At 38.8% G+C, this 26,172-nt stretch overlaps 1 protein-coding gene and 1 long non-coding RNA gene across 4 annotated transcripts in view; one reads left to right on the top strand and one right to left on the bottom strand.

The window, feature by feature from the left end:
- Nucleotides 1-3,435: 3,435 nt before the first annotated feature.
- On the bottom strand, nt 3,436-11,151 carry LOC122675398. 3 transcript variants are annotated; one of them, XR_006335247.1, is made up of 3 exons: nt 11,043-11,151; nt 9,213-9,400; nt 3,436-4,807 (listed from the first exon to the last, which is right to left on the bottom strand). It is a non-coding gene; the product is annotated as an uncharacterized LOC122675398 (long non-coding RNA). The 3 variants fall into 3 exon arrangements; XR_006335248.1 differs by having other exon boundaries at nt 11,023-11,129; XR_006335246.1 differs by having other exon boundaries at nt 10,742-11,103.
- A 416-nt stretch (nt 11,152-11,567) lies between these two features.
- The window catches only part of KPNA4 (karyopherin subunit alpha 4), a 58,453-nt gene continuing 43,848 nt past the window's right edge, over nt 11,568-26,172 (top strand). The window contains exon 1 of the mRNA XM_043874056.1: nt 11,568-11,781. Coding sequence (XP_043729991.1) covers nt 11,713-11,781 — 69 coding nt within the window. The 5' untranslated portion in view covers nt 11,568-11,712. The remainder of the gene's footprint in view (nt 11,782-26,172) is intronic.

The following is a 26,172-nucleotide window of genomic DNA, read 5'->3' as shown; positions in this document are numbered from 1 at the left end:
TAATAACACAGGCTAAGGTCATTAGAAATAGCAAGTACTATCAGATTGGCAGAGATGAAGTTATTATGATCAGTTAGCAAGTGGGGCAGCAATAGTGCTTGTAATCTGTTGGTGGGATTTAGATTGGTATAGTCTGATATAATCTTTTTAAGGAGCAATCAGATAGTATTACATTTTAAATGTTCATATCCTTTGACTCAGAAATTTTATTTCTAGAAATGTACCCTAAGGAAATAGTGGGGTAAGTGAGCACAGATGTATATTCTATCATAGCAAAGAATAGGAGACATGATGCACCCATCAGGAGGAGATAAAATAAATAATGTTTATCCATACAAGAAACCATTCTTCAGCTATCACAAAGTATGAGATAACTAACAGGGAGCAATATCTCTAATGTAGTAATTAAAAAATAGGCTGCAGAGGAGTATATACAGTATGATCCTATGTATATCTACATTACTTATTTATATTTAAAACAGAGATATTATATAGGCATTTATTTTTAAAGATTGAAGAAACATATGCTAGAAAGAATTTGGGGTGTAGAAAGAATATACTTGCACTGTCCATGGCAGATTACATAATTTGCAAGCCCAGTGCAAAATGAAAATGGGGAGCCCCTTGATAAAAAATTAAGAATTTCAAGATAGGGACAGCAGCACATTAAGTCCAATGTGGGGCCCTTTTGAGTGCAGGTCACAGGTCCACAAAGTTGGCCCTAGCACTGTACTATAGACTTAGATATATACTATACTCTAGTATATGTTACACTACGATGTACATGCTAAGGCAAACACTACACTAAGCAGTAGTATAAGGAAGGGTGGGTGGAAATATACATGCTGTCTGTCTACTCCACACACCTCTTTGTTAATTTGGATATTATCATAAGGGCAATATTTTGTGAGAAGGGCAATCCAGAGTGTATTTAAATTATTCCTAAAAGGAGCTAGCACATTAAGGGTGCCAAGATTAGCAATTTGTCAGTGTACCCTTTAGATCACTGTGCATGCCCCAAGAGTGCCTCCAAGAGGACTGCCAGAGACTCGATGAGGAGACAGAGATGTGCAGCTTTCAAAAGATTAGTCTGTGGCAGATCTGAATTACTTTTAAAGAGCTTCCATTTTAATGACACTTTAATAACTTCCATATTAAATGATGAGTAATTTTTTCCCTCTTGTCATGTGGCAAGTAAAATTTTAAAAAAAGAACACGAAATATAAACGTGAATTTTTTATCTCTAGAAATTAAATAGCTCTTCCAGGCCATCTGGGTATCCATAAATATTTTCCCACTGCTCTAATGGTTCTATGATATCCTTAAATTAAGCAAATAATAGTACTGCTATTTAGTTGACTTCATCTGTCTACAAGTTAAATGTTCCTCTGATACTTCTATTTATAAGTAGAACTAAAAACCTGGGAAGTCTAATTTGGGATCAGCATGGTAGCTTATGTTCTGCCATGTAGAACATCAAGATTTGATTAGGCAGATCCTAGGGATGTAGCCAAAAGGCAAGAGGATAAGACACCCTAACATCTAACAAGCTCTAAATAAGATGGTCTAACACTAACCAGGCTCTGATTCTTATTAGTTATAAAGACAGCAGGTTTTTATAGGACCTAATGAATATTGGGATAAGCTTAAGGATCTCAAGGGTTCAACCGAGTGGGGAAGTAGTGAGGAAAACACTAAAAGATTTGTTTGTTTGTTTGTTTTTGAAGTCCATCATAAGGTAACTAAGTCTAAATGGCACAACAGGAGCTACAGACCTTTGACTCTGTAGGCATCTGAGAAGTCTGTTGAAACTATCTGAGAAGTCCAACAGACTTCAGGGTTTTGTATAACATAGTGACAGAATCAGAAATAGAAATCTGATAAATGCTTTTGAGGTGTTGTGTATTTCAACACTAATTTCTATGTCTGTTTGAAGGTGTTCAATCTTGAACTATTTTTTAAGACATTTCCTAGAATTATATGTGTATGTATGGTACCATATGTCACATCTAATTTATCCTTAGTAAGGGGGAAAAACAACTAATAAATACATCAGAGTTCTACTTATATGTGATTATCCAAGACAGTCATCTGTTTTAGGGCATCAGTTCTGTCTTCATTAAAGTTATTAAAATCACTCATAACCATGAGAATTTTCACCAGTCTGACTAGCACAACTATTCTCAAATTTCAAAATAGGACCCATAATCCAGGTGTTAGACATTACTAAAAAGGTGGGAATGAATCTATCATTTTCACAATTTTTTTTAAAAAGAGCTCTACTTACCGCATCTGCCCTTTGTCTTGTCTCTAGATATTTAACTGCTTCATTCTTAAATATTACAATGACTTTTTCTTTTAAATGATATTACATACACACGAGTTTGACATGAACAACTTTCTAATGATATCCTCTTTAGACTGAATAGGCTATGATTCAAGAGATATTGAATTCCCCATTAACAAATGGGTTGCACTTGATGACAAAGTTGACATGAGAATTCAAGCACAAAATAGGTGGTTGAACTAGTTAACATGTGTGCTCTTTTCAAACTCTGAGACATCATGACTGTGAAACAGTTCTCAAGTCACCAACAGGGCAGAAAATGGTCACCAGGGGAGGGAAAGCGACACCATGAAGATGTCCTATTTACTCAATACAGTTTACCCTTGGTTGGACATGGAATACAGGAGAAAAGGATGAGGAATCAATAACACAATGTTTTTAGTTCAAGAAACTAAGGAGAATAGCACCATAAACAGAAATGAGAAAGGATTAAGAATGAACAGGTTTCTCTTCATTTTGATTGTGAAGGAATCCCCTGAACAGGGTGACTAAAAACAAAGGTAACTCTGCATTTCTGTTTTGTTTGTTGGTATCAGAGACAGTTCCAGGAGACCCCACTCCTGACTGAACCTGGGCAGGCGCGGCCCTGAGGAGGCAGCAATAGAGGAAAACCTGGCAAACAGGCTAGAATTCGGGAGCTGAGGAAGAACAGTTAATAGAGACACGTTCTGCTTCTTTGTGAATTGACTCAAGAACTAGGACGGATCTGAGACTTCAAGGAGCTAGGGAAGGCAGTAGCAGAGAACATGAGATTTAAGCTAACTACAAGGAGCTCAGATTAGATTTTACAGGAGCAATGGAGCTAATCTTTCAGAGCAGCAATCTCCAACCTTTTTAGTACCAGAGACCAGTTTCATGGAAGATAATTTTTCCATGGGCTCGGGAGCAAGGCGTGGGGGATGGTTTCAGGATGATTCAAGCTCATTACATTTATTGTGCACTTTCTTTTATTATCACATCAGCTCCACCTCAGGTCATCAGGCATTAGGTCCTGGAGTTTGGGGACCCCTGTTTTAGAAGAATGTCATCAAGAAGATGGAACCTGAGAAAACTCAAGGGGAAAACTAGAGGCAGCAAGGAAACCCAGGAAAATACGGCATCAATTTATTTAGAAAGTAAATGGAATTGAATATTACCGACATGTATATTCTATCCTTGAAACGTTAATTATGCAGTACCTTTTCCAAGTAAGAGTCACAGAACCATTATTTTATACTTGCAGTACTTTGAAAATTTGCTGATATATCATCATCTATTACTATGACGTCTGATCATCCTTATTTTAATTCTATCCTTCCCTTAGTCTGAAACCACCTTAAATGGGATGGCAGGCCAGATCTAGTAGTTCTCAAAGTATGTTCCGAGACCCAGTACCATCAGCATCAAGTGAGCACTTGCTCTTCCAGACCTACTGAATCACAAACTCTGCAGATGGAGTCCACCAACTGAGGTTTTAAGTCTTGCAAATTGGTTCTAAAACACTCTAAGGTTTGACAACCGCTGCCTTGGGTTTCAGACTTAGACCTCTTTAGAGCTTGCTTAGGAAAAAAAAATACTCTTCTATTTTCTGTCGACTCACAGCACTTCTCTCACTTCTGATCGCTTACTGTGTGATAGTTTTTTTTTTTTTTTTTGCCCCACCAAACAATGCTACCACACCAGCTGGGTTTCCTACATTTAAACTTAGTTCTGACACTACCCAGAGATACCATCAGATCAAACAGGTTAAAATCTTGGGGGACTGAGCCCCGCCCCTGATGAGTCACAAGTTCAAGTTGTTAACCTGTGCTTCTGATCCACAAGCAGTAAACTGGGGGTTCAAATAACCCTCTCCTGGGACTTGATTAATTTGCTGGAGCAGCTCCCCAAGCTCAGGAAAACAGTTTGCTTGCTGGATTACCAGTTTATTACAAAAGTATATATTAATAACTCAGGAACAGCCAGGTGGCAGAGATGCACAGGGCTCGGTGTGAAGAAGGGTGCAGAGCTTCCATGCCCTCTCTAGGCTCGCCACCCTCTCAGCAGCTCCATAGAGTCACCAACATGGAAGCTCTTTGAACAAGTTGGTTTGGGGTTTTTTAATGGAGGCTTCATTAGCTGTTGATTTAACCTCCAGCCCCTCTCTCCTCCTCTGAGGTCCCTACCCTTAGGGACTTTCCAAAAGTCATATTTACATAAACTCAGAGGTGGCTGAAAGGACATGGATTTCATTCAGGAGCTATTTCAGAAGCTGAGAAGGAAAGATATCCCCAAGATACTTATCATTAGGAAACTGCAAAGGTTTTTGTGCCAGAACTGTGGAGGAAGACCAAATATACATTTCTTAAATCACAATATCATTGAGGTCTGGCAGGGATTTGTGTTTAAAATCAGCAAGGTGGGAATTCCCTGGTGGTCCACTGGTTAGGACACTGTGGTTTCACTGCCAAGGGCCCCGGTTCAATCCAGAGTCGAAACAAACTAAAACAAAAAACAGGGAGGCAAAAATCAATTTTTGTGTATTCAGGCTGCTATAACAAAACGTCATACAGAAAACAACAAAGTTCTGTAAAGCAATTATCTTTCAATTAAAAAGTAAATAAAATTTTGAAAAGTCATAGACTGGGTGACTTATTTATAAATAACAGAAATTTATTTCTCATGGTTCTGGAAGTCCAAGGTCAAGGTGATGGTCAATTCAGGGTCTAGTGAGAACCTGCTCCCTCATAGACCACAGTCTTCTCATTGTAACCTTCTCACTTGATGGAAGGGATGAGAGATCTCCCTGGGGCCTCTTTTAGAGGAGAACTAATCCCATTCATGAGGGTTCTACCCTCATCACTTAACTACCTCCAAAGGCCCTACCTCCAAACACTGTCACATTGGGGATAAGGTTTCAAGATATGAAACACAAACGTTCAGTCCATAACAAGCGCCAACTAGAAATAGTGAGTGAAAAGTTGTTAGTCATGTCCGACTCTGCGACCCCATGGACTGTAGCCTGCCAGGCTCCTCCATCCATGGGATTTGGATAGAATACTGGAATGGGTTGCCATTTCCTTCTCCAGAGGATATTCCCGGCCCAGGGATCGAACCTGGTTCTCCCACATTCAAGCAGACTCTTCACTCTCTGAGCCACCAAGGAAGCCCAAACTACAATGAGCTTTCACCTTATACCAATCAGAATGCTGTGCTGTGCTTAGTCACTCAGTTGAGTCCGACTCTTTGCGACCCTGTGGGCTGTGGCCCACCAGGCTCCTCTGTCCATGGGGATTCTCCAGGCAAGAACACTGGAGTGAGTTGCCATCCCCTCCTTTAGGGGATCTTCCCAATCCAGGGATAGAACCCAGGTCTCCTGCACTGCAGGCAGACTCTGCCATCTGAGCCAGCAGGGAAGCCCAAGATACCAATGGCCAACTAGAAATAGTGAGTTTGCAACTAGTTAGACCTGGAATCAAACTGGGGCTCCAATAATTATTAGTTGTATAGGATCTTGAGCAAATTGCTTAGCCTTTCTGAACCTCAGGTTCCATATATATAAAACAGAAACAATAATATCTACCTTAAAAGGTTACTATGAACACTGAAGTCTATGTATCTACATGGCACTTGGGAGTGTTGGCTCCGGTGTCCGACTCAGTTCAAATGCTGACTCTTCTACTTAATGTGTAATCTTGGGCAAATTACTAAACCTGTGCTTCAGATTTCTCATCTGAAAAGTGAGTAATGAGATACTTTCTTCATAGGGTTGTTATGAGGATTCAATGAGTCAATATTATCAATTGCTTAGAAGACTGCCTGCCCCATAATTGCTCAATAATTGTTATAATAGTAAAAATGCAAATAACAATGATAATAATAATATACATCACGTAGATAGAATACCTAGACCTAGAATATGATAGGTATTAAATATTTGGTAGCAATTATTATTTTATTTTTTATTTTTGGTCTCAGTGCAAAGCTTGTGGGATCTGATTAATATTTTCCAACCCAGGCCCTTGGCAGTGAAAGCTCAGAGTGCTAGCCACCAATCAACAGGGAATTCCTGGTAGCAATTATTGTGTCATTGTAAAATCCTCTTCAAGCATAGGATTATAAGGCTTCAGTATATAGGTATCCCCGATCCTTTCTATAGTTTTTACATCCTAATGATTCCCCTCCCCTCTGAATAAGCTCTATGAAATATATCAACATTAATTTTCTCATTTGGCTAGTGTACTGTAGTTACTCAAGATGCTACCACGGGGAGGAGACAGAGCTGAGTAAAGAATATATACAGCCTCCTTGTACTTTTTTTTGGCAATTCGTGTGAACCTATAATTATTTTAAAAAATTAAAAGCTCCCCGCCCCCCAAAAAAGATAGGAGTTGGGGTAAAAGGTTGGGCCCAGTTCCTTATTTCTCAGCCCCTAGAATCTGAACATTCCTTTCCACTAGCTGGGGCTAACGGAAGCCATAGGAGCCTCACTAGTGAGAGTGAGGTGAGGCTCCCCTAACATTGGGTAAGATATGGATCTGCAGAATCTCTGATACATGTAATTGTACTTGTAAACAACACTATAACTTTCTCACCTAACACAGCTTCTGGTGCATAGAGGTAAAGAAAAGGAATGTGCTCCTCCCAACCGAAGTTATAAATCCAAATATTTTCCCGATAGAACTGTTGCCACATATTGTCACTGGGTTCCATGACATTCATATAAGTACTTTATAGATTAAATAAGCCCTTGTGGGCTAACTTGAACTCCTACTCCCTAGTCATGACCATGCTCTTATGCACATATTTCAAAGAACTTATCTTCAAGCAAACTTGAAATACCAATCATTTGTAAATCACTATACTTACAAACTGTGTTATTAACACAAAACTTTTAAACTGAAGAGGGATAGTGACCCTTCTAGGTTCACTTATTTCAAGTTTCCAAATAATGTTCTGCTTAACACTAATGTCCTGAAGTTCCTACTCCCCCCAACCCACTAAGTTCCTAAAAGTGTTAGGCCAGCAAAAGTGTGTGTGTGTGTGTTTAAGGAACACTTACTAACATCTCGATCTGGGGAACTCTGTTTGAGAAGCACTGCTCTAAGTCATATAATCAGTATCCTTGACTGTTTGGTTTAAGTGGCTCCTTCTGTTTTATTTACTTTTTAAAAGTTAAAAATGAAGAGTATGTATCCTTTCATTTTCCCAATATTTAGGTCAAAATAAAAAGCAAGTGAAAAAAGTTTTAGAAAGTCTATGGATGTTTCCCACATAGCAATACAAATAGATATTTACCAACAATCAATAATCTGTACACATGAATTATGAGCATTTCTCCAATTATTAATAATTAGTCAAAACTAAGCTTTACAACAAACAAAAATCTAACTTAAGAAAAGCTCATGGCTCATCTCTCTTAATCAAATTGTTATCAACAGCTAGCCTTTTCATCTCTTACCATTCAGAGCCCTGAGTCAAAATAAGAAGTGAAGTCTGAAAAAGCCTGGCAATAAAGAGGAATAAATAAAGTCCCTTAATACCTGATCAGTTCTGTTTTCCTAAGAAAATAAAATTGTGTTAACAAAGGTTCAGTGCTTTTTTCTCTCTCAAAAAAAGAACCACTCCAACTATAAAAAATATATAAATTACATTTTAATTAAGATTTAGCAACATACAAAGCTGCTTCTACTTACAGCGAATACTGCCTAGAGTTTTGCTCAAGAAATTGCACATAATTCCCCAAATGGTAAGACAAACTATAAGATCCATACTCTAGATTAAAGAGGGATTCTACATTCTTCAATTTAATGTATGTATCATGAGAATACTCCAAACTGCTTAAATGAAATAATGATAAATTATAATTATTTTTGAAATTACATTTGATCAACTGAAACACCATATAAAGCTTCACAAATCCTCTTCACAAATCTCTGCTGCAGAACAGAGAAGTAGTAAAGAAAATAAAGAAATAAATTTCTTTATTCAGAAAGTGACTCTAAGAAGAGAATTTCACGACACATTGAAAGTTAGTATCTCCACAGTATTTTAGACTTTTCTTATACCAAAGTAATAATGTCAGGATATTAAGTACCTGATATTGAATATCCTATTTAAAAATAGGTCTCATGGGCCTTCAGTGGCTAAGTCAAAGATCTCTCTTGGTAAATGTGGTTTATTTTCAAATATCTTTTGATGTTGATTTCTAACATAATTCTTCAGTGATAAGAGAATAGACTCTGTATGATTTCAATACCTTTAGACCATGAAATTTTTGCACTTTATGTCCCTGGATATGTTCCAGGGTCTCCTGGTTTATAGTCTATAGGAACTTGAATAGAATTTGTATCCTGCTGTAGTGTGAAAATTGTATAAATCTTAATTATGTGTAATTGGTTCATAGTGCTTTTCAAGTCTACTATATCTTTCTACTTTTCTATTTGTTAATTTTTGAGAGTTTGATACTGAAACTCCAACTAAAAATCCTAATTTATCTACATTAAAAAATTGTAATATATAGTAGAACTATGTGCAACTTTGTTCTGTATTTTCCAAGTCTCCTGTAAATGTGTTATCACACTTTCATAATTTAAAAAAAAATAGGCCTTGTGTAGAAGTCTTATAGTATTTGGTTATAATTTATATTTCATATACACAAAAATACTTGTTAATCTATGTTGAAATGATATTAATGGCTGCATTTTACTATTTCCTTAGTTTGGCAAGTTAAATTTCTGAAACCTCCTAACTATGCTTAGAGCTACCATATCCAGCCAATTAGATTGCCAATCTGTATTTAGATCTATTACTAACTCCAGGGAAAACAATGTACCCCTTTTATAAATTATATATCTTCTATCTGGAAAGAGGGCTTCCCAGGTGGTGCTAATGGTAAAGAACTCACTTGCCAATGCAGGAGACATAGAGACAAGGGTTTGATCCCTGTGTTGGGAAGGCACAGGCAACCCACTTCAGTCTTCTTGCCGGGAGGATCCCATAGACAGAGGAGCCTGACAGGATACAGTCCATAGGGTTGCGAAGAGTCAGACACTACCGAAATGTCTTAGAACACACGCACACATCTGGAAAGAACTGGAGGTACAGATACAAAACATATAAAGTGAGAGGCAATGGGTAGGGATAATTTCAAATGAATAATTTAGGCCAACAGACAGACTACCTATCCTTATAATTAAGGATAATTGTTCATTTTAGAAAAGTATGTTCCAACTCCTAAACATGTAAGGGGTTTGCCCTGAAGCCTATGTCTGAATCTACTCCCTTAACTTTAACCCTAAAATGAGCATGATACCAAATTACGAATTCTTAGAAGGAACCCAGTGTAAATTAGAAACTGTAACAACTCAATCAACATTTTTAATCAAGAAGTGTAAGCTTGTTTCTTAACTTAATGAAACACACACTCACAGCAGTTTAGCTGTAGGTCCTGGCTTGTCACTGAGTGCATACTAAGGGTGCCAAGCATGAGGTGCTGGGAATATAGAGAAAAAACAAATAGGAAAGACCAAAATTACAAGTTGTGGTTATTTCCTGTTTGTATTGCATCTCTCTTAGTGGATACTGTGATCACACCCTTCTTTTAGGAGTAGGGTATTCTGAAATGAATTTTCTTATTCTAAACTCAGTTTGAAGACATCAGTGCTACATGTGCAATGTTCCTTCAATTAAATGGTTCTATGGGGAATAAAATTTAAAATGAACATCATTTTAAACTTAAAATAGGCACTGAATTTACATTCAAGTTAATGTACAGTGTGAATTGTTTCCAAGTACAGCTTCTGTTTGCCTAGGTAGCTGAAAGCATACAAAATATTAAAGACTTTAAAGGCATTATTCTCATTTTAAACGTTTTAAAATATATATTTTAAATCATTTCCGTCTTCCGTTTTCTGAAGCACTTTTAGTACATTCTTTCGTAGACTGTGTTATTTCTATCTCTGGTAATAACATTTCTGTTAGAGATGTGTATCTTTGGAACTCTTTTCCCTTCTCAACAGAGTCAGAATATTACATTTCCTATGTCAGGTGCCATGGTTCCCGCCTTTCAGAAGTTGATACTGTGTGGCCGAGAAGTTCCTTTAACTTTGCAAGACGAAGTATCTAGGAGGATGGGGGACTTCCCTGGTGGCTCAGTGGTAAAGAATCCGCCTGCCAAGCAGGAGCCACCGGTTCGTTCCCTGGATTGGAAAGAGCACCTGGAGATGGAAAAGGCAACCCACTACAGTTTTCTTGCCTGGGAAATCCCATGGACAGAGGAGCCTGGCGGGCTACAGTCCATGGGGTCGCCAAGAGTCGTATATCTTTACCACTGAGCCACCAGGGAAAGCCCCTAAAAGAGTCCGATAGGTCTTAGCAACTAACCAACAACACAAGAATAACCACAGGATAAATCAGCGCTTCCCAAGTTCCCACCTGTTGCGGGACTTGGTCAGAAGGGATGAATCAGATTCCTCTAAAGCGTCCTTTTCCTTTCCCAGCCACTGACCCTCCCGCTTTCCGCTGCGACTCCGGAACGCAAGTCACTCTTTCCAGTCCAGGCCCCAAGGCCGGGCCCCCAGGCAGCAGAGACCCCTGCCAGGGTAGGAAGCTCGGTTGAGAATAGGGGGTTATCCCGATCCGGGATGGAACCGAGGCGCAGATCTCCTGTAAAGCACCAGGAGCGCGCAAAGAATGCCCTAGGAGAGAAGACGCACCGAAGAAGACAGGAACGTACTTTTACTGAGCTTCGGCCCCGGGACTCCAGACGTCTGGGGCGGGCCCTACAACCAGAACAAACCAACTCGTTCCCGGGCGTCTCCTTCCCCCTTCCCCTTCTCGCCTTCCTTCAAGCCTCCTACTTCTCTTTCGCTTCCTCCCCCCCTGCTCCGGGGGCACGTGGTCCCTCCCTGCTCTTCCTCGCCACACCCCCTCCCCTCCGGGCCCATCCCGCGGCCCCTTCCTCCCAGAGTCTCCCGCTTCCCCTTTCCGTTCTCTCTTCCGCCCCCGCTCTCCATCGTTCTTTCTGATTGGTCGCGCGCACCGGAGTCTGGTTGGCCAATCGGCGAGCGGGGCTGGCGGCGATGGGCGTGGCCGCGGCGCCGGGGCCCTCAGATCGAGGCTGCCTCCCCCTCGCAGCCGGCAGCACATTCCGCCGCCGTTGCCGCCGCCCGGCTCCGCAGTTGTCTTCGCCGGAGCTGCGGTCGCGCTGGGGTTAGGGCGGGGGGGGACGGGCGGGGAGAGGCGGAGAAGACCGCGGCGGAGGCAGGTGAGAGGAGGAAGGAAGCAGCGGCCCGGCGGGCACAGCAGCTCAGGCAGCGGCCCGGTTCCTGGGAGTGTCGGTGCGGCGTGGTGGTTGGGGCGGATCCCGCGGGGCCCGGGCGGGGGAAGGAGTCACCGGCCCGGCCATGGCGGACAACGAGAAACTGGACAACCAACGGCTCAAGAATTTCAAGAACAAAGGCCGCGACTTGGAGGTAAACTCGGGGGCGCCGGAGGGGTGAGGGCCGTGGGCCTCGGGTCGATCTCCGCCGGGACTCGGAGTGTGGGGAGTAGGGGCGGGAGCCGCCGCCGCCGGGCCGCGGGGGAATGGCGCTGGGGGCCGGTCCGTCCGTGACGCGTGTGCTAACGCGCCGGGAAGTTTGTGTCGGGCCTGGTCCGCCTCCGCGGGGAGCGAGGTGCCGGGGTACGGCCGGCGCGGCCTAGGCCTGCCCCGCGGAGCCGGCCCGGCGCGGTTGCGAGGGGCTGGGCCTCGCGGCAGGGAGGCCGGGCGCGGCGAGTGTGGAGGAGGCGTGCGTGTGCCGCGCCGCCCCGGCCCGCCTGCGCCCCCAGCCCAGGAGCGGCGGCGGCGATTCCGGCTCTGGCTCCCGTAACGACGTCTGGGGCCGAGGGTGGGGAGGGAGGAGGGACTAGCGTGTGGCGACCGAGTGGGTCTCGGAACTTCCTCAGCGAGGCCCGAGTCGTCTCCACTTAAAGGCACTTTCTCTGGTCTTCCCGACTGCCGCTTTACCCCTGCCTCCCCCCAATATCCAAACTACAGGAGTCAACTTCTCCGTTGAAAAAAAAACACCCCCGGCGTGAGAGGCCTTCCTGGTGATGCTAACAGTGCCTTCCAGCGGCCTGTGTTTTACTGTGGATATAGCTGATGTGGATGAGCAAGATGTGGCTCACGGTGTGCGCTCTTCCTGGCAAAAGATAACCCTTGTGTCAGTTTGTTCACAAATCTTTTTACCCCTTCCTGAGAGATCTCCAGCTGCATTCTTACCTATAAAGTCCAAAGGGTTACTCCAAGCTGTCTTCCTGTAGTCCTTTCCCTCCACCTGCCGATGGTGGTGGTAATGGGGGATGGGGTGGGCTGCGGAATGGCACCATCACATTTTATTATTCTAAAAGGGTGAAAAAAAATCCTTCATTATCTTAGATAACAGCTGCTTTTGAGGTTCTTAAGATACATAAGGTGTGTGAGTTAAACACCTACCGATTTTTGATAAAAGACTTTTTTCCTTCAGTTTTAGGAGTCTAGGTGAATATAGGGATTCTTTTGTTTGCTTTTTTTTTAAATTTTTAAATATTTCCATTCTGCATCTGAATCAAGAGTTTAGCTTTTAAAAGAAGGTGGTCTAGTAGTACTTTTTATTTTTTTGTACTTTTTTATACTGAGATCTTCAAATTGCCATCATCTGTTTCTGAACTTTGAGCTTTTGCCTGATTGAGATGGTGACTATTTTGGGGGGCTTTCCACAAAGCCATTTACTCTCCAAGGCAGTTAATGCTGTCTCAGTGGGTTTCTTAGTTTGAAGGACTTAAATACTATCTTGTTAATTCTGTGATTCTTTTAAGGTTAACATCAGGCATAATTTTTATAATACCTTTTTTTAATGAAAGAATTTTAACAACTTTATTGAGATGATTCGCATGCTATTGAAATTGCCATTTAAATGTAGAAGTTATGATTTTCATTAAATTTATCTAGTAGTGTAATGATGTGATGAAAAAAATTTTGACTTATGAATATTTAAAATGAGGGGAAAAAATCACAAATTACAAAACCTAAAAGCTTAAATATGGCAAAAATAGAAAAATCTAGAGAAATAGCAATTAAATGCTTGACAGTCCTTCTAATCTCTTTCCCTTCTACTTTTCTGGCTGCTTTTTTAATTTTTTAAGCAATTTCATTGAGTTGTAATTCACATACTATACAGTTCAGCCATTTGAAGTGATTTTTGGTGTTTTCACATTGTTGTACAGCCATCAGCACAGTCAATCTTAGAATTTCAGTTCAGTTCAGTCGCTCAGTCGGCATCACCCTCCAAAAGAAACCCAGACTCACTAGCAGTCATTCTGTCTTTTTAGATTTACCTATTCTAAATGTTTCATATAAATGGAGTTATACAGTATGTGATCTTTTGTTACTGGCTTCTTTTACACAGCATAATGTTTTCAAGGTTTATACGTATTGTAAAAATAATGTATTAGTGCTTTATTCCTTTTTATAGCTGACTATTCCAGTGTGTGCATATACTGCTTTTTGTTCATTCATTCATCATTTGATGGATATTTGCATTGTTTCCACTTTTTAATGATTATGCATAATGCTGCTCTGAATAGTCACCTACGCATTTTTGTGTAGACCTGCGTTTTCATTTCTCTTTGGTTTTACACATAAGGTAACTTTCTGTGGAATTGCCAAGCTATTTTTAGGTGATCCTTATTTTTTAAGTTGATGTTCTCCCCTCACTGTGTATCTCTTATTATTTTAGTCAAAATAAGGTTAAGGGCTGATTCTATCTTGGAACCATATTTGCTATGTGGTTTTTTAAAAATAGGTGTAAATACATATTAAGTAAAATGTTTTGAGAAGTTCGTTTTGCCTTATGGGCATCCTTTGGTGACTTTGATAACTCTGCATGCATTAGGAATATAAGTATCTTCATGTTTCCACCTAAGGAAATGGAATATGATTTTAAGAGAAAGTCATCCTTTCTCCTCACTTGTAATTTATTCTGTCACGTGTGCCTGCAATGAAATAAAAACATCTTTTATTATCCTTGGAGAATATTAGAAGGCCTATGTGTGTATGTGCTTGGTCGCAACAGTCCAGCTCTTTGTGACCCCATGGACTCTAGCCCGCCAGGCTCCTCTGTCCATGGGATTCTCCAGGCAAGAATACTAGAGTGGGTTGCCATGCCCTCCTCCAGGGGATCTTCCCAACCCAGGGATGGAACCCAGGTCTCCTTCATTGCAGGTGGATTCTTTACTGTCTGAGCCACCAGGGAAGCCCTAGAAGTCCTAGTGTGTGTATTTATTAATTACATACATGTCTGTGTTCCTCAAAATACTAACCATGTCCATTTCTTCCCCCTCAAATATGGTTAATTAAATATTTCATGTTCTTTTCATACAAGTCTTCAAAATCTGGCCTTTTACACTTAACAGAATATCTCAGTTTGGACTAGCTCCATTTCAGGTGCAGCTGTGACTACCTCATTGGGCAGCACTGATAGAGAGGATAGCAGGTAGAGTGAGATAACTAGCATTTTTGGTTTGATCTAACATTGTTTGTTTCCAAATTATGGGTATGAAATCCTGGAGTTTAGTTTAATATCTAACTTTGTGTGTGACTTTGGGAGAGTCAGTTAATCTTATGGTTCTTTCATCTGTAAAATTAGAGGTATTTGACATCTACTTCCTGTTGTGAAGATTAATAGGTTTAATGTTAGAAAGGTGCCTGGCAATTCTCTGAGTGTTTTATCACCTTCAGCTTTTCTTTTTTAGGGGGAAGAAGGGGATTTAATAGGATTTAGTGGAATTGATTGTCTTACTTCCTTATTTGCAATTGGCTTCTTGTTTTTTCCTCCATGTGCATATATCTTACGTTGAACTTAAAATTAACAGGAACATTTTTAATGTTGAGATATGAATTGCCCATTGAAAGACAGTTTGGGAACAAGGAATTAGTGACCCTTCTAAAGTCAGAATTTCTGTTAGAATTGAAACTGATTATATGACCTTCAATCTGATATTCATTCCTATCATTTATTCTACTGTTCTGGCTCCTCCAAAATATGGTCATGCTAACTTCCTGAAAAGGTAACAGCATTAAAGAAGGTGTATGTCAGTACCTGTTTAAAATAACTTATAGGGACCCTCAGATGGTATTGAAGGTGTAGCTTCTTTTATGCAATGTGATGGAGGATCAGCATTAGTTTGAGATAGTAACCATAGAGAGGGTATGCACAGTTTAACACAGGAAATGGGTAGTGACCAAATTTCAAATTAAAAAATGAGTCAGAATAAAGCAGACTGAGTTCATCTAGCTTATGTTTTAAACGTAGAGGTAGAGGGGAAATTCTCCTGTAGACTTTCTAATAAACCTGCATAATTTTTATAGAAGTTCTGAGATTATCCAGGTTTCAGTAGAGCATAAGTTTTTGTTAGGTAAATAATTAGATTTTATAAAAACTGCTTTGAGGAAAATGCTTACCCTAAAAATAAAAGAATATTAAAACAGTAGATAATTGGAAACTTGTAATTGTCCACGCAACATAAAATATGAAGTCAGCTTGAACTTCAGGAAAAAATAATTACTTGGTTGGCAAGAGTTTAATAAATTGATCAACTGTTTTGTTGTTTAAAAATGGCCTTGGTGATTTGTTAAACTGTACAGAGTGAAAGGCATTGTTAAGCTATTAAGTCTTGTTAACTTTTAGAGACTGACCTCTCTCATCACAAATCTTGGAACATATTTACTATACTTAAAATAACCACTGTCTAATTTTTCATATAATAGTCCAGGCATGTGACAATATAAATATCTGATAGAAATATAGTTGGGAATTAAATAATTGTTTTTGTGCTTTCTGCCAGCTTTCCTAGTTTATAAGGCAACCAATTTCAGAATTGCTTCATTGATAATTTTCTTAAAGATATCAAGATCTTTGTTTTTCATAGAGCCTAGTATGTCAGATGTGAATATAACAAGATTGGGAAGAGTTGTAGGAGTAATTTAGCTTTAAAAGAATGAAAATACTTTAGAAAAAAATGCATAGGTAAGTTTTAAACATTGATCTCTTGTATCTGATAGTGCTTGTGTGTCCTTAAGGTATTTTTTAATGTTGCTGAAACAGCATTCGTCTACTTGAGGCCTATAATAATGAAATGAGAGCTTCTCAAATCTAACCTTGAATGATGATTGTGATATTCACAGGTTTAGTTTTGGAACAGAGAAGTTTGATTAAAGGGAACTAACTTCTTCAGCATCTCCTTTATATATACTTTTACTTGTATTCTCATTTCTCTCAATCATAGAAGTAGGGATTACTGTTAATCATGTAAAGGAAAAATTCTAGAGTTACATGACATAATAGCATAACATTCAAGGGAATGACTTTAACGCTTGTGTTTCAAAGTGAGATCTGTACTATTTGTATTATGTTTAGCACCTCCCTTTAGCTTCTCTCAGCCTTAATACAGATCTCAAAGTTGATTAAAGGGTAAATGTGGAAGCACCTAGTATAGTCCGTGGGGTATAATAGGCATTTAGTAAGGGTATTTTGTTGTTGTTGTTGTTTTTACGAGAGATACTTTCGGAAATTGTGTTTCATTTGTAGACTTTAAACTACAGAGCACAATCCATTTACTTACTGTCCTTTCCATCTAAGTTTAGTAAGACAGGTAATGAAGAAGACTCCCCCCTTCTACAGATCAAATGAAAACAATCTTTGTATTGGCACCTACTAAATAAAAACAAAATATATGTCGTTGTAATGGCCTTAGTTCAGAAATTTTCAGAGCATTGGGTTTCAGGACCTGTGTATGCAGTTAAAAATAAGGACCCTCAAGAAGCCTTATTTGCAGGTTTCTATCAATATCAACTTTTACCATTTTAGAAGTTAAACAAGTAAGAATTTTTTAAAATATTAATTCATAAAATTGTAATAATAGAGCAGTTTTATATAAACATAAATTTCCAGCCAAAGAGAACTGATTTTTCAAAACCCTCCAAAATTGGTGAGAAGAATGGCCATGTTTAACACTTTCCTTGAGTCTCTTTAATATTTGGCTTTTTTAGAAAGGATAGCTGAATTCTCAATCTTTGTGGTATACTCTTTTGGTTGAAGTATATGAAGAATTGCCAGCTTGACACAATAGGCAGTTGAAAAAGGGAAGAACACTTAATAATCTTTTTAGATAATTATAAAAATTACTTTGATATACCATATCATATCATATAAGCCCAAGCTCCAGAAATAATAGTTTCCTTAAAAAGTTAGTTGCAGTATGGAATCTGAAACCACTTAGTAAACTGCTTACTCTTACGTTAAAATCCACTGGTCTGTCTGACACTTGGACATTACTGATTTTGTAACATCATGTGTTGGTCATTTGGAAAATATTAGTTCACTGAGTTATGTAGATCTTCCAGATGCGGACACACTTGATTATACAGTAAAAATTCACGGTTAGCATCACCACATAAGTTCATCAGAAAAATCTTAAATATTGGAAGTCTGTCAAGCTCACAGTGGTAGATAGAAGTTTTCCAAAGTTCTTATCTTCACTTTAAAGCTCAGACTTATCATTAGCAACGAATACTGAAAGTTGTTTTTCTTGAAGCCATAAGCTCACTTTGCTCATTTTTGTGAAAACATCTGCCAGATACTGAATAGCCATAATTTGTCTGTCAGTTGTTCTTTCAAGTAAAAATGATGTTCCATGAAAAAAGTGGCTAGTTCAATTAGCAACTCAAAACGGTCCCACAAGTACTTTTTCCTGAGGCCGTCATCCTGCTGCAGGAGTATTCTGTAGAAATGGTTTATGTGTGTTCCCCATTTATCACAAAACTTCAGAAAGGAAAGGCTTCTTTATTTTTTAATAAAAGTAACATTTTTTTTTTTTTTTTTTTTTACTGTTTTATCAAGGACATTGTCAAGTGAGCAGCCTTTTTTCTTTTTAGCTGAAATACAGTGACTGCTGATACTGCTTAGTGACATTGCCTTAAATGCTAAAGCACTAGCAGCTTTATCCGCTGCAGTGCAGTACAGTGCAAATGTTAACTGAATAAAAACAAGTATTAGTAGTAATTTAAGAAAATAGTTTTGCCCTGTGGACCCTCTGAAAAGGTCTCACTGTCCCCACAGGGGCTTGTTGACCACACTCGGAGAAGCATTGTCTTTGTGTATTATTGTAGGTTCTGTTATAGGTGATTGTCGCTTTTAATTGATAAAAGGCTCTTAAACGGCTTTATAGTATCACAGTTAAATAACATGGACCGTGGAGTCACACCTGGATTTGAACCGTAGTTCCTCTGTTCAATGAGAAAGAAATGGCAACCCACTCCAGTATTCTTGCCTGGAGAATCCCATGGACAGAGGAGGCTGCTGGGCTGTAGTCCACCGGGTTGCAAAGAGTCGGACACAACTGAGCGACTTCCCTTCTACTTCTTCCTCTGTTCAATAGTTACGGAAGTTAACTTAATATCTTTAAACTATTTAAACACTTAATATTGCAGGCAGAGTGAATGGTGGCTCTATTTCTACCAACTTGCTTCATCATCCATTACATCCAAATGACCCCCCTCCCCCAACGGTGTTCCCTGTCAGAGTAACATTTTGTTTGCAGTTCCTTTCTACTGCTGTGCACCATAATTCAAATCACATCACATGAATTGGAGAAGGCTTCTTTTTCCCTTCATTAGCACTCAAGTGAAAGCCTACTTTGTCCTGCTTGCTTAACCAAATTGTCACAAAATTACTAATTTCTGACTTCATTTCTCTAATCCTGTGTTGTAAGTAGGTTTGTAAATACTTTATGTCGATTTTGTTAACTGATGGCCCACAAAACTAAATTGAACCAGAAAATAGCTCAAATTCACACAATTTGGTACACATAATGAAAAATGGCTTAAGGCCATAGACATTTGCTGGTACTATAAGATTAGCTTGATTATAAAATACTAAACTTAAAAAAATAATAAAATGCTAAACTTTTCTGTTACTGTTTATTATTAGGATAAAATTTGATTAACTATCACTTTTACCCTCAATTAATTTACATTCAATTAATGTAAATTAACATTTTCAATAATGGTGTGTTTTGGCAAACTTGAAACTTTTTAATTAACAAAAGTCAGAATCCTAAGATAATGGTGGTGTTTTATAATTTGGTGATAGACATTTTTAATATTAGAAAGCAAATTATGTTCTGCTTCAGTTTCCAGTTCTTTAAATGAAAGCTTTAGTTGCCTGGTAACTACTCTTAATACTTGATTCATGTTTTTATGGCTGCACCACATGCGGAATCTTAGTCCCCCCACCAGGGAATGAACTCGAGCACCCTGCAGTGGAAGCACAGTCTTAACCACTGGACCACCAGGGAACCACCTTGTTTTAGTTTATACAGCATGTCTTTGTGGTTCCTTAAAGTAAATGTTACATAAATTTACTTAGAGTAGTTTTGTATACCTGGTTGTATTAAATAACCCTACACTTCTTGCCACCCATCCTGCCTATTTTCCTGTTCCTCTTTAGCCACTTTGAGCTTTTCAGATCCGGGGGGAAAAAAGCAAAATAAAGTTTAGAGATTTTTGAATAATTGTTACATTACTCTAGGTTCTCTAGTAATTATGAAGCCCTTTATTTTCTGGCTTTCTTTAGAATAGTGACTTTAAATACCATAAACTCTTTTTCCATAATGTTGATATTAAAAGTTAGGTCTGATAGCTTTAGACTGAAAAGGCTGGTTTTTTTTATATTCAGAGCCCAGCTTGAATTAGTTTAAGCACAGTGAGGGAATCTGGCCCTTCAAAACCAGTAAGTTCAGAACCGTAGCTCACTTTATAAGAGCTCTAATGAAAGTCTAGGGAGGACTCTGATCAAGATTTGACTGCATGCTTGTACCTGAATTTACCTGCTCACCTGACTGAGCAGAGGAATATAGCTTTGTGATTGGCCAGTACAAAGTCATGTGCCACAGGCCAGGTGTGTGTGTTGGGGGGGGGTGGGGGGACTGATTGGGAAAGGGGTTGGTGTGGTGGTTTAGTCACTAAAGTCATGTCTGACTCTTCGAAACCCCATGGACTGTAGCCCGCCAGGCTCCTCTGTCCGTAGGATTTGTTGGCAAGAATACTGGAGTGAGTTGCCATTCCCTTCTCCAGGGGATCTTCCCTACTCAGGGATCAAACCCGCAGACCCGCATCTCCTACATTGCAGACACATTCTTTTACTGCTGAGCCACCAGGGAAGCCCCAGTTAAACCACAGGTTTACCTGAAGAATGAGAGCCCTATCTGTTTTAAGAAAAAAGGAAGAAAAAGCCTACTGAAGACAAGATTATAAAACACTGCCATCCAGTATAGATGTAGAATGGTTTCTTATTTTACCTTTAACTTTTATGTAGAGATGTTCACAGGTATAGCTACAGATTTGAGTTCATCTTTTTTTTTTACGTAGATGTTTGTAGAGACTATTTGTAGTAGCCTCAAATTGGAAACATCTAAATGCTCATCAGCAGGTTAGTGGACAGTCTGTGGTATATACATACAATGGGTTAGCTCATCAATAAAAAGAAATGATTGATACAGGCAGAACGTGAATCTAAAAACTATCATACTGAATGAAATAATCCAGACCAAAAAAGAATATACACTATAATTTTGACTTCATTTGTTGACCAACTATTTTCTTAAACATCTTATATCAGTGTTCACATTGTTTTCTCTTGTTATCTTGAATAATTTTTCTCAATTCCCTTTTGTTCACCAGCTTTAAAATAGTAACAGTATTATCTTCAAATTATGAAAAAGCTTATTTAGGACCAATAAACATGCAATGTATGATCAACATCATTAATCATTAAGCTGAAAACCATAATGAGATACCACTTCATACCTACTAGTATAGCTGAAAGCAAAAAGATAAACAAGCGTTGGTGATGATATAGAGAAAGTAGAACCCTCATACACAGCTAATGAGAATGTAAAATGGTTCAGCTACTTTGGAATGCAGTTTGGCAGTTCCTCAAAAAGTTAAGCAGTTAACATGTGACCCAGCAGTTCCACTCCTAGGTGTAAACCCAAGAGAATTGCAAACACGTGTCTGCACGAAAACTTGACCAAGAATGTTTGTAGTAGCATTATCTAAAATAGGCAAAACATGGAAACAACCCAAATGTCCATCAAATGATGAATTGATAAATGAAATGTTGTATATGCATACAGTGGAATATTATTCTACCATAAAAAGATTTGAACTACTGCTGCACATTACTACAGGGATGAACCTTGAAAACATTATGGTATCCGGAAGAAGCCAATTAGAAAAAATCACATATTCTGTAATTCCAATTATATGAAATGTCCAGGATAGGGAAATCCAAAGAGACCAAGTTGATTAGTAGTTGCCAGGGCCTGGGAGAAGAGGCAAATGGGGAATGGCTGCTAATAGCCATGGGGCTTTTTGTGGTGAAGAATATGATCTGGAATTAGATGGTGGTGATTGATGTGGAACTTTGTGAATATACTAAAAACCACTGAATTTTAACATTTTGAATAGTAAATTGTGTCATATGTGGTTTATATCTCAATAAAGTTGTAGCTTAATTAAGAGAAATAAGTAGGAATTACAGCAACTTTCTACTACCTAAGGGACACAGATGAACTGTTGGCAGCTCGTTTTCACTTAGTTCTTCCATCTACTCTTCCCTGAATTGAATTCATTTGTTCAGCAAATATTTATTTAGTTTCTTTGTCTGAGGTTCTGTTGTAAGTGAGGCTTGAGCAATGAGTAACACAGGCTAAATTCCTCTTCTCATGGTTTTTGCATTCTAGCAGGTCACGATTTCTCAGAGCCATGCTCTGAACTGACCCTGTGGGGATATTTAGCCACAGTGAGCTAGTGTTGTAGATTCCTTATTTTTCTTTCCTAAACTCAAATTTATAATATACTAATTTATAATAATATACTAAAATTTATAATATAAATTTATAATAATATACCTCAAATTTGAAGAGAAAGAACATCCTAAATGTTTGCCTTACTATAACTCTTCCCTTGAGACTTGTGGAAAAGGTTGACTTTTAGAATGAGAAGACCTAGGATTGCATCTCATTAGCTATATGCCATTAGGAAAGCTTTCTCATAATTTTTTTTTTTTAGCCTCAATTTCTGTAAAATTGAGGGAAATTAATGTAAAATTGATTCTGGGAAAGATTGAAGGCAGAAGGAGAAGAGTGTGACAGAGGATGAAATAGCTGGATGACATCACCGATTCAGTGAACATGTATTTGGGCAAACTCCAGGAGATGGTGAGGGACGGGGGGCCTGGCATTCTGCAGTCCATGCAGTGGCAAAAAGTTGGACACGACTAGGCAACTGAACAACAAATTCTGTAAAATTAAAGTCTCACTTTAGTGGATACTTAACTTTGATTAAGCTTTTAAGAGTGCAAGGGATAGGGAATTCCCTGGCAATCTAATGGTTAGGACTTGATGCTTTTGCTGCTGAGGGTCCGGGTTCAGTCCTTGGTTGGGGAATTATGATTACACAAGCCGCAAGACACAGCCAAATAAGAAGGAAAAAAAGCAAGGAACACCCTATTCAGACTATGTCAAATAAGCATTAGGAAAATTAAGGAAACAGTTTTCACATTATCCAAGATTACTTCAGGTAGGAGTGTCTTGGTAGGAATTCCTGGATCTTTGCTTTGCTGCTCTGCCAGCCACTAATTCAGCTACTAAATTGTATTTTTCCTAGATTCCGACTCTCTTAGTCTTTATGTAACTTTTGTGTTGAATTGCTCAGAGAATCTGCTTACACTAATAAGCTGTGTCCAAACTGAGGCAGGTTGTTTTTACTGCTGGCCTGCTTATGAATTGGCTTTTCCCCTCCACCTCCCCACCTGTCATGTGTGGGGTAGGGGAAGGTGTGTGTCACATAAGTAACATCCTTTACTGATTTTGCAACAACATCCCTGGAAAGAAGTTTCTTTTAGATCTTGTTTTTAAGTTTGGCACTAGTTAATGTCACTTCATTCTTACTCTTGTGTTAACTTTCTACTCACTGTTAAAGTCTTTGGCAAATCATTATTATCTCGTCATTATCTCATATTCACAGTGGTTGCCTTATTTTTGCTATTGCTCTTTTCTAATTCATAATATAACCAGAGTGATTCTTTAAAAATAGATAAATCCAGTCACACTCCCCTACTTCAGTTGCATCCCACCACACTTGGCTTACAGACTCCTTACTGAGACCTAAAGGCCTCACCACACTGGGTGCTTGTCTCCTTCCACCTCTCTCGGTTTACTATCTCCCTTGCTGTTCTCATTCACTTCTTGTGATTTCTCTAACACAGTAACAGTCCTCCCTTCGGGCCTTTTACACGTGCTGTTGTCAGAACGCCCTCCTCACTCCCTTTACCTTCATCCCCTTTCCTTCACCTGCTTGGTTATTTCACATCTTTTCAATCTTCAATATCGTTTACCTAAAGAGGCCATCCCTGAACAAGCTGGTTGAAAGTTAAATCCCTCTGTTGTTTTCCTTAAGAATATTTAGCATAATTTGTTAGTGTATTGACTCAGTGTTCATTTCTCCCATCAAACTGTAAGCTCCCTGAGAATATGTACCTTGTCTATTTTGTACACCACTCTCTTCTGAATTCTCATCACAGAGCCTGGCATATAACTGGCACTTAAACAGTATTTCTGAGAATCAAATGAAACTTTAAAAACAAAAAGCCATGGACTCTGAAGGTTAAAATTAGTGACTAAATGAAAATTTTTTTTTTTTCAAATCAAGTTAATTTTTTTCTCTTGGAATGGTAATGGCATGGTAATCATAGAAATTGAAATAGGAAAAATAAAATAATCCTCTATAACCTTGCTGCTATTATCTTCTGGAATGTCTTCTTTTCCTTGTGTACATTTTTCAAGTATATTTGGCCTTAACTTGGGTTTGTAGTTGGAATATAGCAAAGTTTTCCAGCCTTGGCACAGTTGGCATCTTCAGCCAGATAATTCTTTGTTGTGGGAAACTTCCCATTGTAGAATATTTAGCAGTATCCCTTGCCTTTGTCCATTTGATTCCAGTAACATATCCATCTGTTCCCTTCTACCTGCAACTTGTAAAACTCAAAATTGTCTCCAAAAATAGCCAAATGTCCCACGAGTGACAAAATCACCCTGGGTGAGAACCACTGGAACGAAGTCTTGTGGGTATAGAATTAACAAAACACTAAGAAGGAGCAACCTGGAAAGGAAATTGAGAGGCATACCCATTTACAATAGCATCGCAAGGAATATATTGCTTAGGAATAAAACTAACCAATGAGAAGCAAGACTTTTACATGGAAAACTGTAAAATGTTGCTGAAAGAAATTAAAGAGGACACAAATAGAGACATAACTGGATTCATGGATTAAAAGACTTACTATTGTTAAATGTCAGTACTACCCAAAGTGATCTACAGATTTAATGCAATCTCTAGCAAAATCTCAATGGTGTTATTTGTAGAAAAAGCCATCTTAAAATTTATATGGAATCTAATGGGCCTAAATACCCAAAAATAATCTTGGGAAAAAAGGAGATAAAGTTGGAGATGCCATACTTCTTGGTTTTAAACCTTAGTATTATACAGTGTTACAGTAGTGAAAACTGTGGTATTTGCAAACTCAGGCATGTAGACTCTAGTGGGGTAGGATGGGGAGCCCAGAGTAACGCTTGCATATATGGGCACGTGATTTTTGGTGAGGGTATCAAGATCATTCAGTGGACATTCAAAAGACAGTCTTTTCAACAAATGGTGCTGAGAAAATCTGATATCCACAAGCAAAAGAATGAAGTGGGACAGTCGCCTAACACCATATACAAAAAGTAACTCAAAATGTATCAAGGGCATAAATATAAGACAAAACCATAAACTGTTAGAAAAAAACATAGGACAAAGGCTTCATGACATGGATTTAGCAATAATTTCTTGGATATGACACCAAAGGCAGAGGTAACAAAAGAGAAAATAGATAAATTGGACTACATAAAACTTGAAGATTTCTGTACATAAAAGGACCTGGTCAACATAGTGAAAAGGCAGCTGGGAGAATGGGAGAAAATATTTGCATATCTAGTATGTGGTTAACATCTTGAATATATAAAGAATTCTTACAACTCAATAATAACAAAAAAAAGCTATTTTTAAATGGGCAAAGGATTTGAATAAATATTTCTCCAAGGAAAATAGATACAGATGGCAGTAAAGAATCCGCCTGCCAATGCAGGAGACTCGAGTTTGTTCCCTGGGTCAAAGATCCTCTGGAGAAGAAAATGGCAACCCACTCCAGTATTCTTGCCTGGGAGATCCCATGGACAGAGGAGTCTGGTGGACTGCAGTCCGTGGGGTCACAAAAAGAGTCAGACACGACTTAGCAACTGAACAACAACTGGCATATGAGAAGATTCTCAGCATTACTAGTTGTTGAGGAAGTGCAGATCAAAATCACAGTGGGATGACCATCTCATGTCCATTAGAATGACTGCTTAAAAAACAAAATAACGAGCGTTGATGAAGATGTGGAGAAATTGGTACTCTGGTACACTGTTGGTGAGAATGCAAAATGGTTCAGCCACTGTGGAAAATGATATCCTGCTTCCTCAAAAAATTAGAAATAGGATGACCATATGACCTAGCAATTCCACCTCTGGGTTGGGAATATACCCAAAAGAATTGAAAAAGACTTGAAAGAGATATCTGTACACTTGATATCTATATCTGTACACTTAAAATATCTGTAGCAGCATTATTTATAGTAATCAAAACATAGAAGCAAACGAAGTGTTCTTCAGTGGATGAATGGACAAATAAAATGTGGTGTATGCCT

This window comes from Cervus elaphus, chromosome 19, assembly GCF_910594005.1.
Source record: "Cervus elaphus chromosome 19, mCerEla1.1, whole genome shotgun sequence".
Taxonomy (NCBI): domain Eukaryota; kingdom Metazoa; phylum Chordata; class Mammalia; order Artiodactyla; family Cervidae; genus Cervus; species Cervus elaphus.
This window is presented reverse-complemented; position numbering and strand designations above follow the sequence as displayed.